The sequence below is a fragment of the Pseudopodoces humilis genome, chromosome 5, assembly GCF_049639895.1.
Source record: "Pseudopodoces humilis isolate 2021_Gansu_Grassland_sample_001 chromosome 5, ASM4963989v1, whole genome shotgun sequence".
NCBI classification, from domain to species: domain Eukaryota; kingdom Metazoa; phylum Chordata; class Aves; order Passeriformes; family Paridae; genus Pseudopodoces; species Pseudopodoces humilis.
In genome coordinates, this window is record NC_142204.1 from 4,374,490 (window position 1) to 4,392,721 (window position 18,232).

General features: G+C 42.8%; 1 protein-coding gene across 1 annotated transcript in view; it reads left to right on the forward strand.

Moving 5' to 3' along the window:
• The first annotated feature begins 4,297 nt into the window (after positions 1–4,297).
• The window catches only part of AEBP2 (AE binding protein 2), a 43,317-nt gene continuing 29,382 nt past the window's right edge, over positions 4,298–18,232 (forward strand). Inside the window, exon 1 of the mRNA XM_014256009.2 lies at positions 4,298–4,805. Coding sequence (XP_014111484.2) covers positions 4,369–4,805 — 437 coding nt within the window. The 5' untranslated portion in view covers positions 4,298–4,368. The remainder of the gene's footprint in view (positions 4,806–18,232) is intronic.

Sequence of the window (18,232 nt, forward strand, 5' to 3'; positions counted from 1 at the left end):
GGCAGCTTTAAAAAGAAAAGAGGATGGAAACTGAGTTTAAAGGGAGAATTAACTGGGTGCTGCAGGAGAGGGCGGGGTGAGAATTGCATCATGAGGCAATTTCAGCCCAGTTTGAAAGGAAGGGTGAGAACCCAGCGCCGGGTGCTCACTTGAAGCAAGGAGAGATGGCAGCCTTTTCCTCCAGACCTTGAATTTGGATAGGGAAGGGTGGGGCAGAAGGAAGGGAAGGGTGCAGTCTCCAGAGGCTGCTGAGTAGGCAGAATACTGAGCAAGGTGAGTCATGAGGTGCAGGCAGCAGGAATTTCCTGCACTGCTTAAGACATGCATGGGGAGGCAGGGGTTGGAGAAGGGAGCTCAGGGATCAAATGCTCGGCTTTACTGAATCTCTCCTGATATCCTAGCAAGTGTAAGACTGGATGTTACCTTTCCTGTACTTCAGGCCTATTTAATTTTTCTTCTCTCTTTATAGGCCTTTCTTGCTGTTTTGAAGGGTTTTGCTTATATACTGTATATCATAGTACTATAATGCTGATCAAAGTTAGGGAGGAAACCTCAAGAAACCTGCCTTACACATATCTTCTGGTGATCTCACCTAAGTGTCCTTCAAGAAAACCCCATAAAACAGCAAAATTGCTGTGATTCAAGAAAAGAAGACACTACTTCTTTGGAGTGTGCTTGTCTCTCTGACCCTGCTGTCAGTGTGAATGCCCTGCACCCTGGTGTTCCTGAGGTAAGAGAATAAAAATCTTCCTTCTCCCTGCTCTGCTGTGTCTATAAGCTGTTTGTTCTTGAACAAATGGTCCTGCTTGGAATCTTCACCTGTGGACAGGCTTTTCCTGGTTTATCTACCGGCTTTTTAAAATTTATATTTATTATTTTGTACTTTGTTGATTCCTCAACACAAACGTTCGAGCTTTAAAGCATCGTTGTAAGGTGATCATACCAAGGTAGACTGAGCATAATAGAAACACTTGGTGTGAATGACACAGCAACATCCACCTGCAAAGCCCAAGTGAATGATGTGTTTTTTCTCCAAAAGATTTCCTAACAGGAAACTCTTTTTTCCTAATTCCTCCTTTGAGCTTTAATCACAGCATTCAAATGTAAATTTGATTTAGATGCTTTTGCAAGTTGTAGAATCACCTGTTCTCCGACAGATCTCTTTCAAGAAGTTTGAAAAGTAAAAAAACCTTGGAGGAAAAGGAAATCTAGCTTCAGTAAGCTGTGTGGGTTTGTACAGAGAAAGCTCAGTGAGCAATAATCGTTGCTACTTGCAGTTGATTAGGACTTTATTACTCAAGGGCCGAGCCTGGACGCAGAATTTTGTGCGTTTGAAAACCTGAGAGCAGGACACCAAGAGATGATCACAGAGTTTTTCTTTGAAGACTGCCTGCTGCAGTAGTGACCCCCTTGGTACGGAGCACTTGCTTAAATGCCAAGTGATTTCCATTAGGCAATAGAAACGTCCTGAGGTTTCCTTCCCTGACACTCTTTGAATACACAAATTACCTAATGAGCTGGCGTCTCTACCGCCCTACTTATCTCCCTGCTCGCTTTCAGCACCAAACACAAGGGGCCTTTGCGTGAACACACCACGAGAAACCCAGAGAGACCTGCGGGGAAAAAAAAGACACTGATTGCCTTGAGCACACAGGGGAGCCGATCAGGACAATTTACGTTAGAGTTCATAGAGTTCTTTGTGATAACTTTCCTCCCCTTTTATCTCATATTCACAGTTTTTGAAAGGTGTCTTTTACCGAAGTCCTTCGTATATTTTTGTTTTCTCATGACTCAGTTCTCATGAGATTTTGTCCCTTGCTACAGCACAGAACTGCAGAAGGGCATCAGTGGGTACTAGAGACATAGGAATTATTTCAGCTACTGCCGTTTCTGGACTGAATCAAAGGGTGGCTTGTTTTTGAAACGTCACGCTTAGTGTTTGATTAGACCCGTGACTGCAACACCCACCAGGGAGCCCCACGCCTTCCTCTGCGGAGAGCAAAGCACAGCACACTGTTAGCAGAAGGAAAGGAAGAAACAGGGTATAGAAACAGTTTGGTGTCTGTTTTGGTGGTTAGGAGACCTGCAATACACATCTTGCACAGATGAGAAACAGCATTGCAGCTGTTCTTGTCTTTTTTTTCCCCCTCTGGATTTTTTTTTAAAGCATTCTTAGCATTTCCACTTTCTAGCTGAGGCTTCTAGAAATCTGAGGAACTATCATCACCTTTTCACTGTTGTTGGTTTCCAAAATTTGCTTATGCTCCTCTGCAGGCTAAATATGTTATTGGTCTGTTTTCAATGATTAATCCAGTGTTGAGTCCCCAACCCCCCGTTGCTGTTTCAGTGCTGTGGCTCTCTGTTTTGATGCTGCCACACCACAGCTTGTTCTCGTTGCTGCTCCAAACTACATCGGGTGATGGGCTGGGAGCCATCTCCAGCTATGTAAATGGAGTTTTTTGGAGCACCTTCTCCAGATTTCAATCCTATGCAGTTAACTCCTCCTGGAATCCAGGATCTCTGTGGACATGCCAGATATGCCTGCTGTAACTTGAGTTGGTGATGTTCTTCCTCATGTGCAGGAGGCACAATGATTTTCTGGAATGAGTTGTGGTTCTTTGTTTTGCAGTTTGTTTTTAAGTTTGTTTTTAAACTTAACTATCGCGGCTTCGTGATTTTTGTTTTAAATGTGGCAAGCTCTGTAAGCATTGGCTAAAGACTGACAGATGTAAGATAATTAAAATTCACATGGAATAACATTTCATTACCTTTATTTACCTTTGATTGAATAGCTTTCAATTACCCTTCTCATTTCTCCAATAATTTGTCAAACTACCTGATTTTATCTCTGTGTTCAGATTCTACCTTTCTGTTCTAGTCCAAATCCCCATTCTGTGCACTTTATAGGAAACTTTATCCCCTTTCACATGATCATTAAACGACCTTAACTTTCAAACTGTCTTCTGAAGGCTTCTATACGATTGACAGTCATCCTTGTTGGGATTTCACCTTTCCCCTTTTATACACCCAGAGGTTTAGATTGGGTATTAGGAAGAAATACTTCCCTGTGAGGGTGGTGAGGCCCTGGCACAGAGAAGCTGTGGCTGCCCCATCCCTGGAAGTGTCCAAGGCCAGGCTGGACGGGGTTTAGAAGAACCTGCTCTGGTGGAAGGTGTCCAGGTGCCCAGGGCAGGGGTTTGAGATGATCTTTTAGGTTCCTGCCCATTCAAGCCACTCCATGATTCTGTCATATTTCACAATCCCCTTTGGTCACACAGCTTTCCCCCGGGAGCCAGGAAGCCTCTTCCCTGCCAATGGAGGTTTAAGGCCGGTTTGTTCTGGTTTATTCTCTCACCTCGCTTCACAGCGCGGCCGCTTTTTGCACTCCTTTTTGTCAGCGGCGCCGCAGCCCTTTCCCTGTCTCCTTTCTGCCTCGGCCGAGCCGTGCTGTGGCATTCCTGCCCGGGTGGTTCCACGGCGGGAGCCGCGCCCTTCCCGAGGAGCCCCGGTTCCCCCTTCCCGCTCGCTCCGCTTTCCCACCTCGGTGCCGTGAGGGGACCCGCAGTACGCGCTGCCACCGGGGCTCTCCCGGCCCCGCCCGAGCCACCCTGCTCCCGGCAGCGCCGGCCGGCAATGGGAACGTCCATGCCCCGCTGTGGGACACCGGTGCCGCCGGGATTTGTCCTGGAGCGAAGCGGGGAACCGGGAGCGCTTCGTTCCCGGCTCCCGGCGCGTCCCGCGGCACTCCCCGCTATCCGTGGAGCCGGGGGCGGGGATCCCCGGGGGATTCAAGGCGAGATCTTGGAGAATTCCAGCCGAGATCCCCGGGGGATTCAAGGTGGAATCCCCAGCAGACTCAAGCCGGGATCCCGTCGCTGGCCCGCCACCGCCCCTTCGCGCCGGGGGCGGGGGCCGCCGCCGCTCCGCCCTCCCCGCCTAGTTTGTCCCCGGGCGCGCTCCGTAGCGCGTGCGGCGGCGGCGGCACGAGCCGGGCCCCGCCCCGCCGGTGCGGGTGCGCGAGGAGGGCGAAGGAAGAAGGGGGGGCGGCGGGAGGGCGCACCGGCCGCACGGGCCGCGCGCGCACGCCCCCGCCGTGCGCACGCCCGCGGCCGGCCCCGCGCGCGCGGCAGCGACTCGCAGGCGCCATGGCGGCCGCTCGCTGCAGCGACATGGCGGAGCCCCAGCGGCGCCTTCCCGGGCAGGCGGCGCCCGCCGAGGAGGGGGAGGAGGGGGTGGGGGGGGGGGGGGGGGTGGCGGGCGCCCGGTGGGGCTGGATCCTCCTCGTCGTCGCCGCCGCCGCCGCCGCCTTCGTCTTCGGCCGCGGCGGAGCCGGAGCCGCTGCTGCTGCTGAACGGCGAGGCGGAGAGCATGTCGGAGCCGAGCCCGGAGAGCGCCAGCCAGGCCGGGGACGGGGAGGACGAGGACGAGGAGGAGGAAGAGGAGGAGGAGGAGGAGGGCGGCGAGGAGGAGGAGAGCAGCCTGGTGGGCAGCAGCAGCAGCAGCACGAGCAGCGGCTGTTGCAGCGACGAGACCCGCTCGCCGAGCCCCGGCGGCGGCAGCGAGGCCGACGCCAAGGAGGAGCCCAAGGGCCCCCGGGGCAGTCAGGAGGACGGGCCGGGCCGCGGCGGCGGCGGGGGCGGCAGCAGCTCCAGCAGCGTGCCCAGCGGCGGCGACGAGGGATACGGCACCGGCCCCGGCACGGGCGGCGGCAGCAGCTGCGGCAGCGCCACGTCGGGGGGCCGGCGGGGCAGCCTGGAGATGTCCTCGGACGGGGAGCCCCTCAGCCGCATGGACTCGGAGGACAGGTCAGTGTCCGGCGCCCTTTCCCGGGCAGAGCGGCGCGTCCCCGCCTCGGCAGCCCCCGCTCCCCGGGCGCCGCCCCGCTCCCGGCCGCGGGGGTGTCACGGCAGCCACAGGTTTCTCCGGCCAACTTGTGTCGGGCCCCCGCCCCTGCTCCTCGGGCCCCCCGGCTGCCCGGCCCTGGCTGGGGAGGAGGGGGCGCTCCCCGGCCATCGCCGATCCGTGAGAGCCCCGAGCGGCCCCGCCGGGCGCTGCCTCCTCCTCCGGGGCCTCTTTCCTCGGAAGCTGCGGATTTTTCTCAGGTGGTGCTTTCGGGGTTCTTCAGGGCTGTGTCTTGCGCCAAGGCACAGCGGGGTGTACTGAAGCTTCGGGACGGGAAATGCATCTCTGGATGCGGTTTTACCTGCGCCCGCAACAGGGTCTCTGCTCTAGAGGGAGAAAACCGAGTGAAAACCTCTTAAAACATCAGGGGGAAAATATCGAGTTGACTAAAATAAAAAGGAGACCAGCCTTTCGTGCATTACGTGTGCACAAGTAATAGTCATGCACAGTATGAAAGGAGGCTCAGTATTTGGAGGCTCAGAGTCATCTTTGAATGAGTTCTGTAATCGTGAATTACAGAATCTGTGAAGATGAGTTCTTGAGCTTTTGTATGTTAACGCTACACATTTCGTTTTCCCAAGACTGTAGCTCTCTTCTGTTGAAGAAGCACAAGCAAATTCTCACACATGGTTGAATTCTACCATTCAGGTCTGTTTCAGCCTACTAAGTCAAGCATTTCAAAGAACATGCCTCATGTCGTAGCTCTCTTGGATGTTGTATGCAACAGTTTACTTGAAAAACTAAAAAAAGATGAAAAAGGGACATAAAAACAGCGTGAAAGTGCTGTGTGCCCCTTACTAATTAGTCCTTTTAAATAGTTTAAGAAACTTGTACAGTTTTTCTATATGTTTAGCAGAAAAAGTGTCAGACTTCTCTGCTAGAGTTACAGTTAAGTAACAAGTAGAATTTTATTTGTATTTTATTAAGATAATTTCACTGTTAAGTATGAGAATTATGTGGTTTGGTCCAGAAATGTACTGTGAATATATGTTAGATCAAAATCTTTGTAGCTATACAAATACCCATATTTCAGAATGAAAATGGGGTGTGACTAGACCTAACCTCGAAGATTAAAATCAGCCCAGCAACCCCCTCGTGAGTCAGTTCCCAAAACCATGTAATTGGCCTAAAAGTCTTAAGAAGACAGAAAAAAAATTCAGGTCTTTAGTTTACATCAGGCTTTTGAGACTCACAGAAGTCACATTTTCTTTTTTCTAAACTTATGCAAGTGGAAAGGGGGTGTGGATGTTTGGGTTTGTTTGTAGGTTTTGTTTGGTTTTTGTCTTTTTCAAAAGTTGAGATTTTATGTGAAATTGAGTACGTATAGGAGAAGACTTCTGGAAAAACACCAGGTACATAAAGGAGCTTTAAGATAACAGTTTCTTGTTTTTCATAGAATGAAAGTCTAAATCTAATCCTCATTTTATCCAAGTGCATGTCTGTGTTGAGGAAATAACAGAAATAGCTTTCAGGGGTTTTCTGGAAGTAGTGTCATTATGCCTTGCTCTGTGCACTCCAGAGCTGGTTGCTACTTTCTTTCTCTGTCATTGTTCTTGTGTTCCTCTTGCTTTTACGTGGTTAAATCCACGTGTGTGGGTTCTTGCTCCTTCTCTCTACCACCGGTATGGGCTCTCTTGTAGGAGTGGGACTCTCTGTGTTTAGTGGTTTAAATAAGGACTGTGCCTTGTTTTTAATCCTTGCAAAGTTTTGTCTTGATATGCCAGGATGAAAGAAGACTTGGGGTGTTGAGAGTGCATTTTGTGCTCTAATTCCAGGGCCTGCTTATTGAGTTGGTGGGAAAAGAGCAATGCTAGCAAGAGTGCCATTTGTTATTCCTGGCGTTGGAAAATTTCGTTTGGTGTGCGCTCTTTGCTGCAGTGTGTTAGAATGCTTTATTATTTTTGTCACATGTAGTCCAGCAAGTTGCTTGCTTGACGTTGTGATCCAGATGATTGCTGCTGCTTGGAAGGCAGCCACAACAGAATCCTGTGCATTTCAGATGATCACACAGACAAGCAGAGTGTTGCAAAAGGTAGGGGATGTGCTGAAGAGTGCATAAACTGGAAATTGGAATAGTGAAATACCAAGGAAGAGCTGGAAACAGACTTAAGGGTGGAGGTGCAGGTATATAATAATATATTGAAATCCTGAAAGAATTAATCATTCATTGATTTGGTCACCTCTGAATTAAAATGTGAGTTCTGTGCCTATTAGAGAATGATATTTTATCTATTAAGTGATGTTTTATATGGGATAGTTTGTTGTACACCATGACCTTTGCTAGCTCCTTGTGTCTCCAAAGTGCTGAGGAACTTGGTGTCTGACTCCTCACTGTGTTGTAAAGTAAGATTCCCTGGGGAGGGAATAGAGGGAAAAGGGAAGAGATGGAACTAACAGGCTTGACTTTACAGACCCTGGGTTTAGCTAGAGGAAACTGGTAGGAGAATGTACTTGGTAAAGACTCTCCTGCTGTCAGCAGGTTTGGTAGCATTCAGGTCATGCCCCTGGGCTTGGGATTTTTTTTCTTGTTTCCTCTTTAGAAAATTTGAATGAATAAAAGGGTGTGGTAAGAGGGCCTGAATTCCATGAGTGATCAAATTTCCATTTCCCTGTGCATGTTCTTTATCATTCTCCACATTGTGTTATCTCTGATTTTTCCTTCAGTGATACCAAATACAAGTGAAGCAGATAAAGAGGAAAATCTTGCATGTGGTCAGAATAGAGCTACTGTTCAGCAACTTCTGTTTTTAACGTTTTGTTGTATTTTGAGAGTACCTGCTGACAGAAAAAATTATTTGTAGGAAATTTGTCAGTATTTATAATAACAAGAAAAACAAATACAGAGGTGGCTGTCAATGCCCTGAAATTTAGGGGGAATTTTAACCTTCCATTTCCATGCGCACAGATAGACTTTGTAGTTTGTTACAACATGCTTATCTTCCATCCCAAAAAAACCCAGAAAAAGCAAACCCCAGACTGATACCTAGGATAAATAACCAAGGTGGCATTTTCAGCTCAGCAGGGGAGTCCAGTGCAGTAACTCTAGGACTGACAGGTATATAGTTGATCCATTTTTTCCCTGGAAATTGTGCTGAGTTCCCAGTGCTGTGCAGGAGTTTGTGTGTGACTTTGTGAGCAAGCTCAGATCAGCTGGCTGAGTTATAATAGTCTGCATTCAAGCCTAGTGATCCTCTGGATTTACAGTTGGAACAAAGACTATTATCAGCACGTGAATGCTGCTCATTTTCTTGTGCTTTCCCTAACTTGAGACCTGTGCTGGAAGGATGGATGTGCTCCTCCAGAGTCCTCTGGAGCTGCTAGTCTTGCTGCAGTGCTGAGAAACATTTGACAAGACTTGAAAAGAAAAAATAATGATCCAGTTAACTATAAACACTGGACCTAAGCAAATGCATGGATTTGGGTGTAAACCAGCTGAGCTGAGTGTGGTGGAGATGCATCTGCAGCTCTCTGGTGTTGTTATTGCTGAATTATGATATTTTCTTACAAACACTTAGTTTACTGAAATAATTTAAATATTGTTTACTGGAACACTTGTTGTGGAAATACATTTAAATCTGAAATAGTTTCATCATTGGATTTTGTTTGATTTAGAAAGCAGTGGTAGGTCTTGCAGTTTTAAGAAGTTGTTGAGCAGAAATTCGAGTAGTAAATCTGTATGAAGAACTTTTTTGTTCACCCTTGTGAATTTGTGTTGTATCTTTGTTCTGTCATATAGATGTTACCCCTGGTTTACTGTTCTTATATTATTTTTACCCCTCTTAGCAGTTTATCCTTTGCTCCTTCCTCCTCCTTACTGGGCAAGGAGCATGGAAAAGGTGCATTTAAGCTGCAGGATCAGCTGTTCTGCTGAGTGATCTGTGAGTGCTGATTGATGTGCTGATAGGCCAAGGGTAACAGGTTGTCTTTGGACCTGTGTAGTAATCTTTCCCTTAGGCACAGCACTAAATAATGTCCATCTTACAGACAAATTTCATGGAACTTGTAAGGTGCTTTTTTTTTTGGAGTGGGGGGGTTAACCTTTTCATGTTTTTTGTTATTCACCAACAAGTCAGTTATTGAGAGACCCTGACTCAAGTAATACTCAGTAATACTCAGTGACAATTTGTGTTCTTAACCACATAAGACTTGCAAAATACTTGTAGAAATGTTATTACTCTGTTCCTATTTAATAGATGAGCAGTTTTGAAAACACATTTCTGATAAGTTTTTCAGTAGTAAACTTCTTTGTGCTTCAAATTGTGAAGTTTTTTTCATTTTATTGAGTGAAATGACAGTGTGGAACTAATGGGTTGAAAGATAAGAGGTTTAGACATGAAAATTCCAGGCTCTAGTCTGAGTTTTTTTGAATCTTATGTAAAATGAAGGCCTTGTCAACCTTTAAGATGTATGCTGATTTAAAAATATTAGTTTTAATTATAGTCTTTATTTTGTCTATCTTTTAAAATCTTAAAAGTGAAGAAGTTTCAAGGCTGTCTTGGCAGTGGCACATGAGTTGTATGAGTGACATCTATGAAAGCAGAATAGTAAATCTGAAATGTAATCCAGAGGACATGTGGTACTAGTAGGTGTGTTTCATGGATCCATGTGACCAGATTAAAAGGTGCTTCAGGCCTCTCCTTACTGCACAGTCTCACTTGTTCCTATGCAGGAAGTGAAGAATCATTCATTAGCACTTATGGCGAGGTGGTTAAGTTGTTAATTTTTTTTTGTGAGTGTGTGTAATATTGCCATGTCACAGTGAGCTATACAGAAGTTTACCCGAGTTTCAGAAATTCTGCTGAAAATCGTATTTGCAGTATTTCTAAGTGCATTTATTGTTGCTGTAGTTATTAGCTTTCAAATTGCAAAATAAACCCCTTGTTTCTGTAATGGTTATGTTCAGGCCTTTCTGGCACGGGAGAAAATAGCTTTTGATGGGAAGACAAAACAGCCTAGATATTTTGTATGGTGAGTATCTTTATTACTAAAGCTGTTGGTTGGTATAATTGAGTGGTTAACATGAGGTCTTTTTGTGAACTAGATGAAAGAGCTTGGTATAATGAGCTGTTATAGTTATTGTAGTAAGATGTAAATATACTTCATAGAATTTGAGAAAAACATTTTCCTATTCAGTGTAAGACAGAAATAGTTTTACTTTTATGTAGGATTTGAACATCCACACCAGTCTGTGTGCATTTTGTGTATGTTTGTGACATCATCAAGTCTGGTAACTTCTAAATGCAAGGTTTAATAGGTGGGTTTTTTCAGGGAATTTCCTAGGCAGTAATGGAAAAAACTGTCTTGGTTTTTCCCTTTTTCCACCCCCTCCCCCCCCTTTTTTTTTTTTTCTTTCTCCTTTCCCTGTTTCACTTTCCAGTGAAGTTAAACAGGGTGTTACATGCAGCCTGAGCAGCAGTTTGGCAGAGATTTGACATCACATTTCTGGAGCTGGTCACAGATAAAACCCAGCTCTCTTGGATGATGCAGTGGAAATGTTCTACCATACCACTCTTGCTCAGATCTTTCCACAGCTTTCTGGTACCTTTCATATATTTAGGTATTTTTTCAAAACCCCTGCCCAGCTGGAGAAGAACAGAGGGGGAATGAGCAGTGTGGAGAGCTGGTGTGGAAGTCAGCAGTGTGGAAATGCACCTAGAACCCATTGCCTTGGGGTGGTTGTAGAGCAGTCTGGGAAAGTGGTGCACGGCATAGAAGGGAGATGAAAAGCAGATGGAGCTTTCGAGACAGGAATAGAGGTTTCTGGCACAGGGATAATGTGAGATACACACAGAAAACTTCTGGGATGATAGGGAATGAGATATGTCTAATAGCTTGAGGGGGAAAAAGAGAACTTAACCCAAAGAAAGTGAAAAATTGGTCTCTGCTGTAAAGTAGCCAAGTAATTGCAGGCAGTCCTTGAAACAGGTGGGAATGTCATCTCCAGTTAAGTTGTTCAGGAGATGGGAACAGGAGAGGGTAAGGAACTTCTTTGTATGAACAGTGAGTTTTATCCACTCTCTCCGTTGCTGTTAAAAAAAATAAGATGGCATGACTTGCAAAAGTACAAAGTTGTAATTTTGTAAGATTCACTGAGGTAGAGAGATCTTTGGTTATCTATCCATGTAACTGATTCTTTTTTATAACTTAATATGTTTTCTGTCCAGGGTGATTCATTTCAATATGAGCGTGTTCAAAAATAATTGTTTTAGAAAATGAAATATAAATAATCCATGTTGTGCTTGTTGTTTATCATTGGTTTTGTGATATGCAAAGATAGTGATTACAGTTGTGATTTTGCATCATTCAAAACCAACAAAGAACTGGGGAAAAATTTTGAAGCCTTTTGAGATGCTGTAGTATTTTTTTTTTCCCCTTAACAAAGGTAAAATGCAAGGCAAGAAAGACCTGGGATTTCTTTTCCCATATCTAATTTTCTTCTCCATACTAGAATTTACATTCTTAAATAAATTTTGCTGAACTTCTGTTGCCAATGTCTAATGGATACTTTTTTTTTTATAGAGGTTACTTAAGGTGTATGCCGAGATATTTGATAGAGAAGAGCAAAAGATTTTTTTTTATGATTTTGAAAGTCCTGTTGTCATCCTGTACCACGTGGTAGAGGAGTGCTGTAATTCAAACAGCTTGTGTAATGTCAGAGGGAGAAAACTGCATCTTGGTGGTTTGAGTTGAGACTTGTGGAGAACTTACTGTTGGCTCATACAGTGGCATTATAATTTATTAAATATGCCTAAATAAGAACCTAGCATAAAGAATTTCCACTTACTATTAATGTCATTCCATGTAGCCTTTTGTATAAATTACTAGCTCCCCTGTAAAATTGCAGTAAAGTCCTTATTTTAATCATTTTAGTTTATTGTGCTGTAGTTATGACTTAGATTCCAAATGAAAAAAAAAAAACCTTTAAAGTACAAAGAAAATATTTTTGATCTATGCAAACAGAAATGTAAATATTTCTTTTTCTTTTGAAATAATACTCCTTTTGGCATGTCTTTAAGTAGACTTCCTTAGGCTAACTTGAATGCTAAGTTGTAGCGTAGACAATCGGTACAAGTAGAAGTTAATTCAGTGTCCCACAGAACAGGAGTCAAACCTTAATTCATGACCTTTTTATGATTAATTACGCCAGGTAGTGGAGTTGTACTTTGTTGGTTTCTTTGCTTTTGATGCCTGGTTAATACTTGAAGGAGCAAGTATTCACTGAGGTAGAAATAAGCAAGACTGCTACTTTATACAATGCTATCCTAACTGTATATTATTTTCTGTATTAAGCTGAATTTAACATGATGATAACTGAAACTGGAAGGATTTTTTAGATCTGCTCTGTGAGTTTGCATCTTTCTTTGGTTGTTTTATGTTCCACTTGTTTCGTGTTCTGGGCTGAGGGGAGGTATGGAGAACGGGAGGGTAGTACCTACAGCAGATGAAATTTCCTTGACACCACGCCTGAAGGCTGTTATCTTACAGTGCTGATGAGATAACTTCATAGTGATCATGGTTCTCAAAGTGGGAACCACTGTTAAAAAAATAAATTAGTTTTGGTGGTTCTTTAGTGAGTGTTTTTCTTCTTTGCTTCTCCTAAGCTGTGCTAGTAAACACAATCCTTTATCAGTAAGGACTGAAAATTGTGAACCACTTGTTGCTGTTCTCTAACTTTTCAGGGAGATTATTAAGTTGAAGATAACATGGTTCCCAGAAATGAAAGGCAGTTTTATTTGTATCTGTAAGGCAGAATCGAGTACAGTTTCTTGATTTGTGTAATCCTTTTGCAGATTGTCATCTTTGTGCTGTCATATCACAAGGCACATATGTTTAACCTGCTCTATTTTTGCATTGCTCCTCGGATATTTTGGCATTCCAAGCTCCCACATTGTGTTTCCAGTTGCTCTGTATGCTACAGATCCTGTGATGACCTGGGTTTGTGTTATGCAAGTATTATGAGCCCAAATATTATAGGGGCTAACAATCTAAATAATCAAATATAAGTGATCCAAGAGAGTGGAAACAGCTCTGGAGGTGGTGAATCATAACACACTTTCTCAGTCTTGTTTTGTTTCCTGTGCATGTTTGTTATTTTAAGTTCCTTAGATTTCTCGATCTCAAAGATCTTCCCTATCTTCCCTGGTTTAATATTATCTGGCTGAAGTGTTTGCAGTGTTGTTCCATTTTCTAGGTGTTTATACCTTATCTAGATGCAGATTTACTCTAAAATAAGCTGCTGCTTCAAAAGGAATTTAAAAACAAGTTTTTAATGTTACCTCTTGCCATGCCATATAAAATTCTCTCCCTTGACTGTCTTATTTTCCTCTGTGTTGTTTGCTTAGTAGTCATAAAACTATACATACATTTAATAAAGAATTTTGCAGTCTTATTTTTAAGATTGATTTATGAGCACGTTTTGAGTCTGATCATTTTGAGAAGTTTTTGTTAGAATAACGTACTCAGTGTGAAGCATGGATTTGATAAGAAAAATACTTACGTGATTCAGAAGTCCAAGTGCTTCCAAGTGAGTGGGTGCTTTCTTCAGTCATGCAGTCCTGGAAATGATGGTCTTTTTTTTCTTTATGTTGTCTTAATGTTGCTTTTACTTATTTTTGCCTATCCTGCTTTGCCCTTCCTGGCCTCTGAAGAGCTCTGGGGTCACTTGTTTTGTCTGTGTGCCAGGGGGTATTTGTGGATGTAACATACCAGAGCAGTCGTGAACAGAAGCTGCTGCCTTCAAACACCAAAAGTGGTGGACTCTCACTTCATGTAGTCCTGGCTTATTTTTCTGATCCACGTATTCTGGTTTCTTGCTGCTGTGTGAGTAATCTTTCTCTTTGGCAGCCATTTAGTGTTCTGCATTCTCTCTTTGCTCTTTTTTTTCATGGTGGTTTATCCACATACAGTATTTTTTTCTTACTGGTGGTAGGTTTTCCTGAACTCAGAAAATGATCATTATCAGTCATGACATTATTTTGGATACTTGCTATTTAAAGGTTTAAAATTAAATTGTTTTCTCTGCAAAATCAGCCAAAACCCCCCCTTAGATATGCAGATATAATAACTTAGCTGAAGTTGCTTTCTGTCTCCTTTGAAGATTGTCTCTGGGCTGGTTGCAGGTTTGATGAAAAGGAACTATAAGAGCTCTAAAGCATAATGGTGTTTTCATGCCACAGTCAAACTTCATCCATTAAAGAAAGGCAGACTGTTTTGCTTGTGAAACATAAATGTTTGATTTAGGGAATTAAATTGATAAATTACTGAAATTTAGTAGGAGTTTACCTGTTACCAATCTAGATGCATCATAAAGTACCATATTTACCAAAGATGGGCGAGGAACAAGGCAGATCTCAAACTTTGCTGCTGTGTTGCTGGCTCATGGTGATTGCTCATATTTTGTGAGCTCTGTTTTTCTTAGGACCTGTTTTAATCTTACTTTTAAATTGGCGTGATGATTTGGAGAACATAAAGCAGAATGATGAACTGCAGTCTCCTTGGCCAACTGTGTATAGTTGTCTTGAGCCCATCATTTTATTGTGTACTGATACCCCCCTGCAGATGTTCTGATAGTGACTGCAGAAAGATGTTGGCATTAAAGTTTGCTTAATACTCATTGAATTTCAGCAAAAATTAAATCTTAGTACAAAAACATAGGAATTTATTTTTCCTCTGCTTTTATTTAGGAGCCAGTGGAATTCCTGTTACTAATCTGTTTTAACTGTAGGTCTTTGGAGTTGGAGATATTTTGAAATAGGACAGGTGGAAGATCCTTCTCTCTATGATGGGAGCGGTGGATTAATAATTTGATCATTTTGAAGTTTTGTGAGGATTTATCTTCACTCAATCTTTGATTGCATTAGGAAGTAGAGAGCGCAAATTGCTTTTAATTTGGTTATGTTGGAAAGCTGTTGTTTTTGTGGAACTTGTCCATTGGCCAGAGCTGTACCCCACAATTTTCCTCCTCTTATCATGGAAAGTAATAGGAGTAGTGGGGAAAATAGTGAAGTTTTTTGTTTTCTCTGTCGAATTTTCTTAGTGAAATGAAAATAATGAGGTGCTGGGGGATGACACTAAGCATGTCATTATTATTTTCTTTCAGTGTTTCTATTTTGACTTGGTGTTTGTAATTGAATGATTGCAGTGGGTGCTGTTTGTTTTCTTTTGGGATTAGTACCTCATTGTGGCTTAATCTTCCAGGTGGTAAAAGCTTTTCTGTTGATTTCTAGGTTTTAACCCTTGAAGTTGATGTGAGATGTTACTGACTCACTCACAGTGTTCCCATTATTCTGGGGTTGTTTTATCTGACTGTATCAGTTCAGTTTTCTTTCTTAAGCTTCCCTCGTGGATTAGAACAATGTAGCTGCAGCTGTAGGGGGAAATGACGGAGTATTTCACTGACTAGTAAAAGAGAAAGAAACTAGCAGGATATTTATTTTTGTTCGGTTTGTTTGGTTTTTTTTTTAATCCTTAACCTGTTTATTTACTTCAAGTAAGGTTTGTAGCATTTGGTTTCAGAGGCAATCTGCTGATTTGATGGTTTATGGCTGGATTATCAGTGTGTATTTGAGAAGAAACTCAAAGCTTGGAGTAGTGTAGTGTGCAGCTTGATGGCTGCTCAGTAGCGTTGGTTTCAGCGACCCTGCAGTGCGTGCTGTCTGAAATCTCTGTTCATTTTTAATTTGATGCTAAGATGATGTTTTTTCCATATAGGATCTGTCAGGATCATTTGGTGTCAGCTGAATTCAGCTGGGTCCTTTGGTTACCGCACGGAGCATGTGGGCGCTGGAGCTCCTGTTGATCGGGCTCAAGGGCTGCTTGTTGACCCTCCAGGGCACGGTGTAAGGCCCATCTGTTAGGGCTGCATTTTGCCGGAGGGAAGGTTACTTCAGTTAAGGTCTACAGAGAGTATGTTTAGCAGACATTAAAAGTATAATAGCAAATTGATTGGGCTTTTGTGCATGTGTTCAGTGCCTGGCTCTGCTCTCACTTCAAGTGGACGTTTGTTAATGGGACTTGGTGGAAACTAAAAATGAAATTATTTTTCTTTCAGGTTTTTTGGTGATATTTTTTTCTCGACTCTTCCTCTCTGTTGTTCTGAAAGATGAACAAAATCAGGGAAAGAATAAAATTTGGGCACTTCATTCATTAAATTGAATAGAAGATATTACTGACAGTAGTGAGGAAAACAATCTCCTTGGAGAGCCAAGTGTGTGTCAGCAGTGATGTGCAGTATACCGTTTTATTTAATGCATTAAATCATAGTCTCATTATAGTTTCATTCACATTTAAATATACACAAAAGTTAGGGCCCAGGTGTATAGTATGTAGTTTAAAATTTGTGCATTTTAAATTGTGAATAATTTAGATTTCGTTTTTTCCCTATAGAAAATATCCATATTTACAGAACTTCAACAGTGGCTTAATTTTGCTCAGATCCTTAAAGGAGCAGAATAATACAGAATTAAAAGTGCTTGAAAAATGCTTTTTGTTTTCTGTGAAGTGAAAATGACTGGCAGCTTCTTACAAGGTTTTATAATTTTTTGTTTCAGGATTGTTTTTAGAGTTCGAACTAAATTAACAAGCTAGATGCGTTTGATTATGCAAGCACTAACCTTTTAACATGAAAGTGCTGCTAAAAATACCTTAATGTTCTTGATAATGAAGATTGTGTTATTTCTAGCCACAGGTAAAATAAGTACAGGTAAAAATAAGACCTGAAAAAAATGCCTTTGAGGTAATGATTCTTCTATTTAAGCTTGCATGGTTTTGCTTAATGAGCACATTTTAAATGTCAGTATTGTGTCGAAGCTGTTGATCTCTTGGTAGAGGGAAAATTTGTAGGAGGAGAGAAAAATTTCTGACCCCTCTGAGAAGAGTCTGTGTTTTCAGTCCTACCTTGCTGCATTTGGCAGACACTGCCAGTGTTTGCAGACTTGGTGAAATGATGTGTGGGTTTAGTAAGGCATTTCAGAAAGGCATTCTGTTCTTGCCTCTAGACCTGTGATTTTTATGTCAAGTTGATTCAGGTGCTTGATTAGGAAAATAGGGACAACAACCTTGAAGATCATGTTGTGCTTGCTGTAACAGTTCTAAATTTTAGTAATTAGTCAGTCTTTTGAATAGTGCTTCTTAAAAACTGCTATTGTGTATGCAGGCTCTCTCCAACAGTGACTGTTTTTGATGCTCTATTGTTTGGGATGACCCCTGTGCTGAACTCTCTGAAACTCAAATGTCTAATGTTCTCCATCAGGCCATGGTCTATAGATCCATTACAATGGAACTGGAGCCTGCCTAGAGCTTGGGAGCAAACCCAGACCTGTCTGTCACTGGCAAGAGGGGAATGCCACAAGCGCTTCAGTTCTGCTTGTGTCATTCTGCTTTGATTGTGGCAGGCAGGCTTTAAACAGATCTCCTGCCTGCGAGAAAGGGACTTAGCAAAAGGCAGAAAAACTTGCTTTAACTTAGCTAGCTAAAAATCTGTTTCGGTGTCTCTGTTCTATTACCAGGATGTCTGTGTTTTGCTTACTTTGTTTTCATCTCTTATGGACATTATTATTTTCCTACTTGTAGGCTTTATGGATTTGGGGTGAGAAAGCAGATAGATGTAATTTCCATCACTACCTTCCCTTTGTTAAGGAACCTTTCCTTCTGTCAGATCATCCCAAGCAGATAGAAAATCATATTGGATTGAAAAGCCCCATTCATAGAGTGAGGAGAAACACACTTTTTCTGTAGTCAAGCCCATCTTGGGCTGAGTGTTTGTGCACACATGTTATTTGCTTGTGTGTCCTGTCCTCACACCCTTTCTGAAATTCTGAGAAACAAAAAAGTGGTGAATTGGCAGCTCTAACAGACACAGTTGAAGTTAAGTCTTCACAGATTTAGTAGCAGCCACAACTCTGACTGTAAAACTTATCTTTCTGCTTCATCTCAAAATGGGCAGGTCAAGAGACCGCCCAAGTCAGTGTCTTTGATGTTACATACACTGCAGAGTATTCTCTGAAAAGCTTCCTGATATTTTCTCAGTGTATGAAGGACAAGAAAAAACTCCACACACTCGAGCTGTACTGGGAACTGGTGTTTCACAGATTCTCTTTGCAGCCTTTACTTCTTTAGTGAGGGACTTGCTAAGTGAGACAGAGACTAATTCTAGATTTCTTAGTACTGGGAGGCACCTGATCACCTGAAATACGTTGGTTCTGGAGGCACAGAAGAGGAAACAAAATATATATGTTGCATTTTTATTTACTAGATTGTTACTAGAGAAGGAATGTGCCAGGGCAGTGAGTTTTTTGCCTTAGAGTCTACCAAGAATCTATCAAGGAAGTCC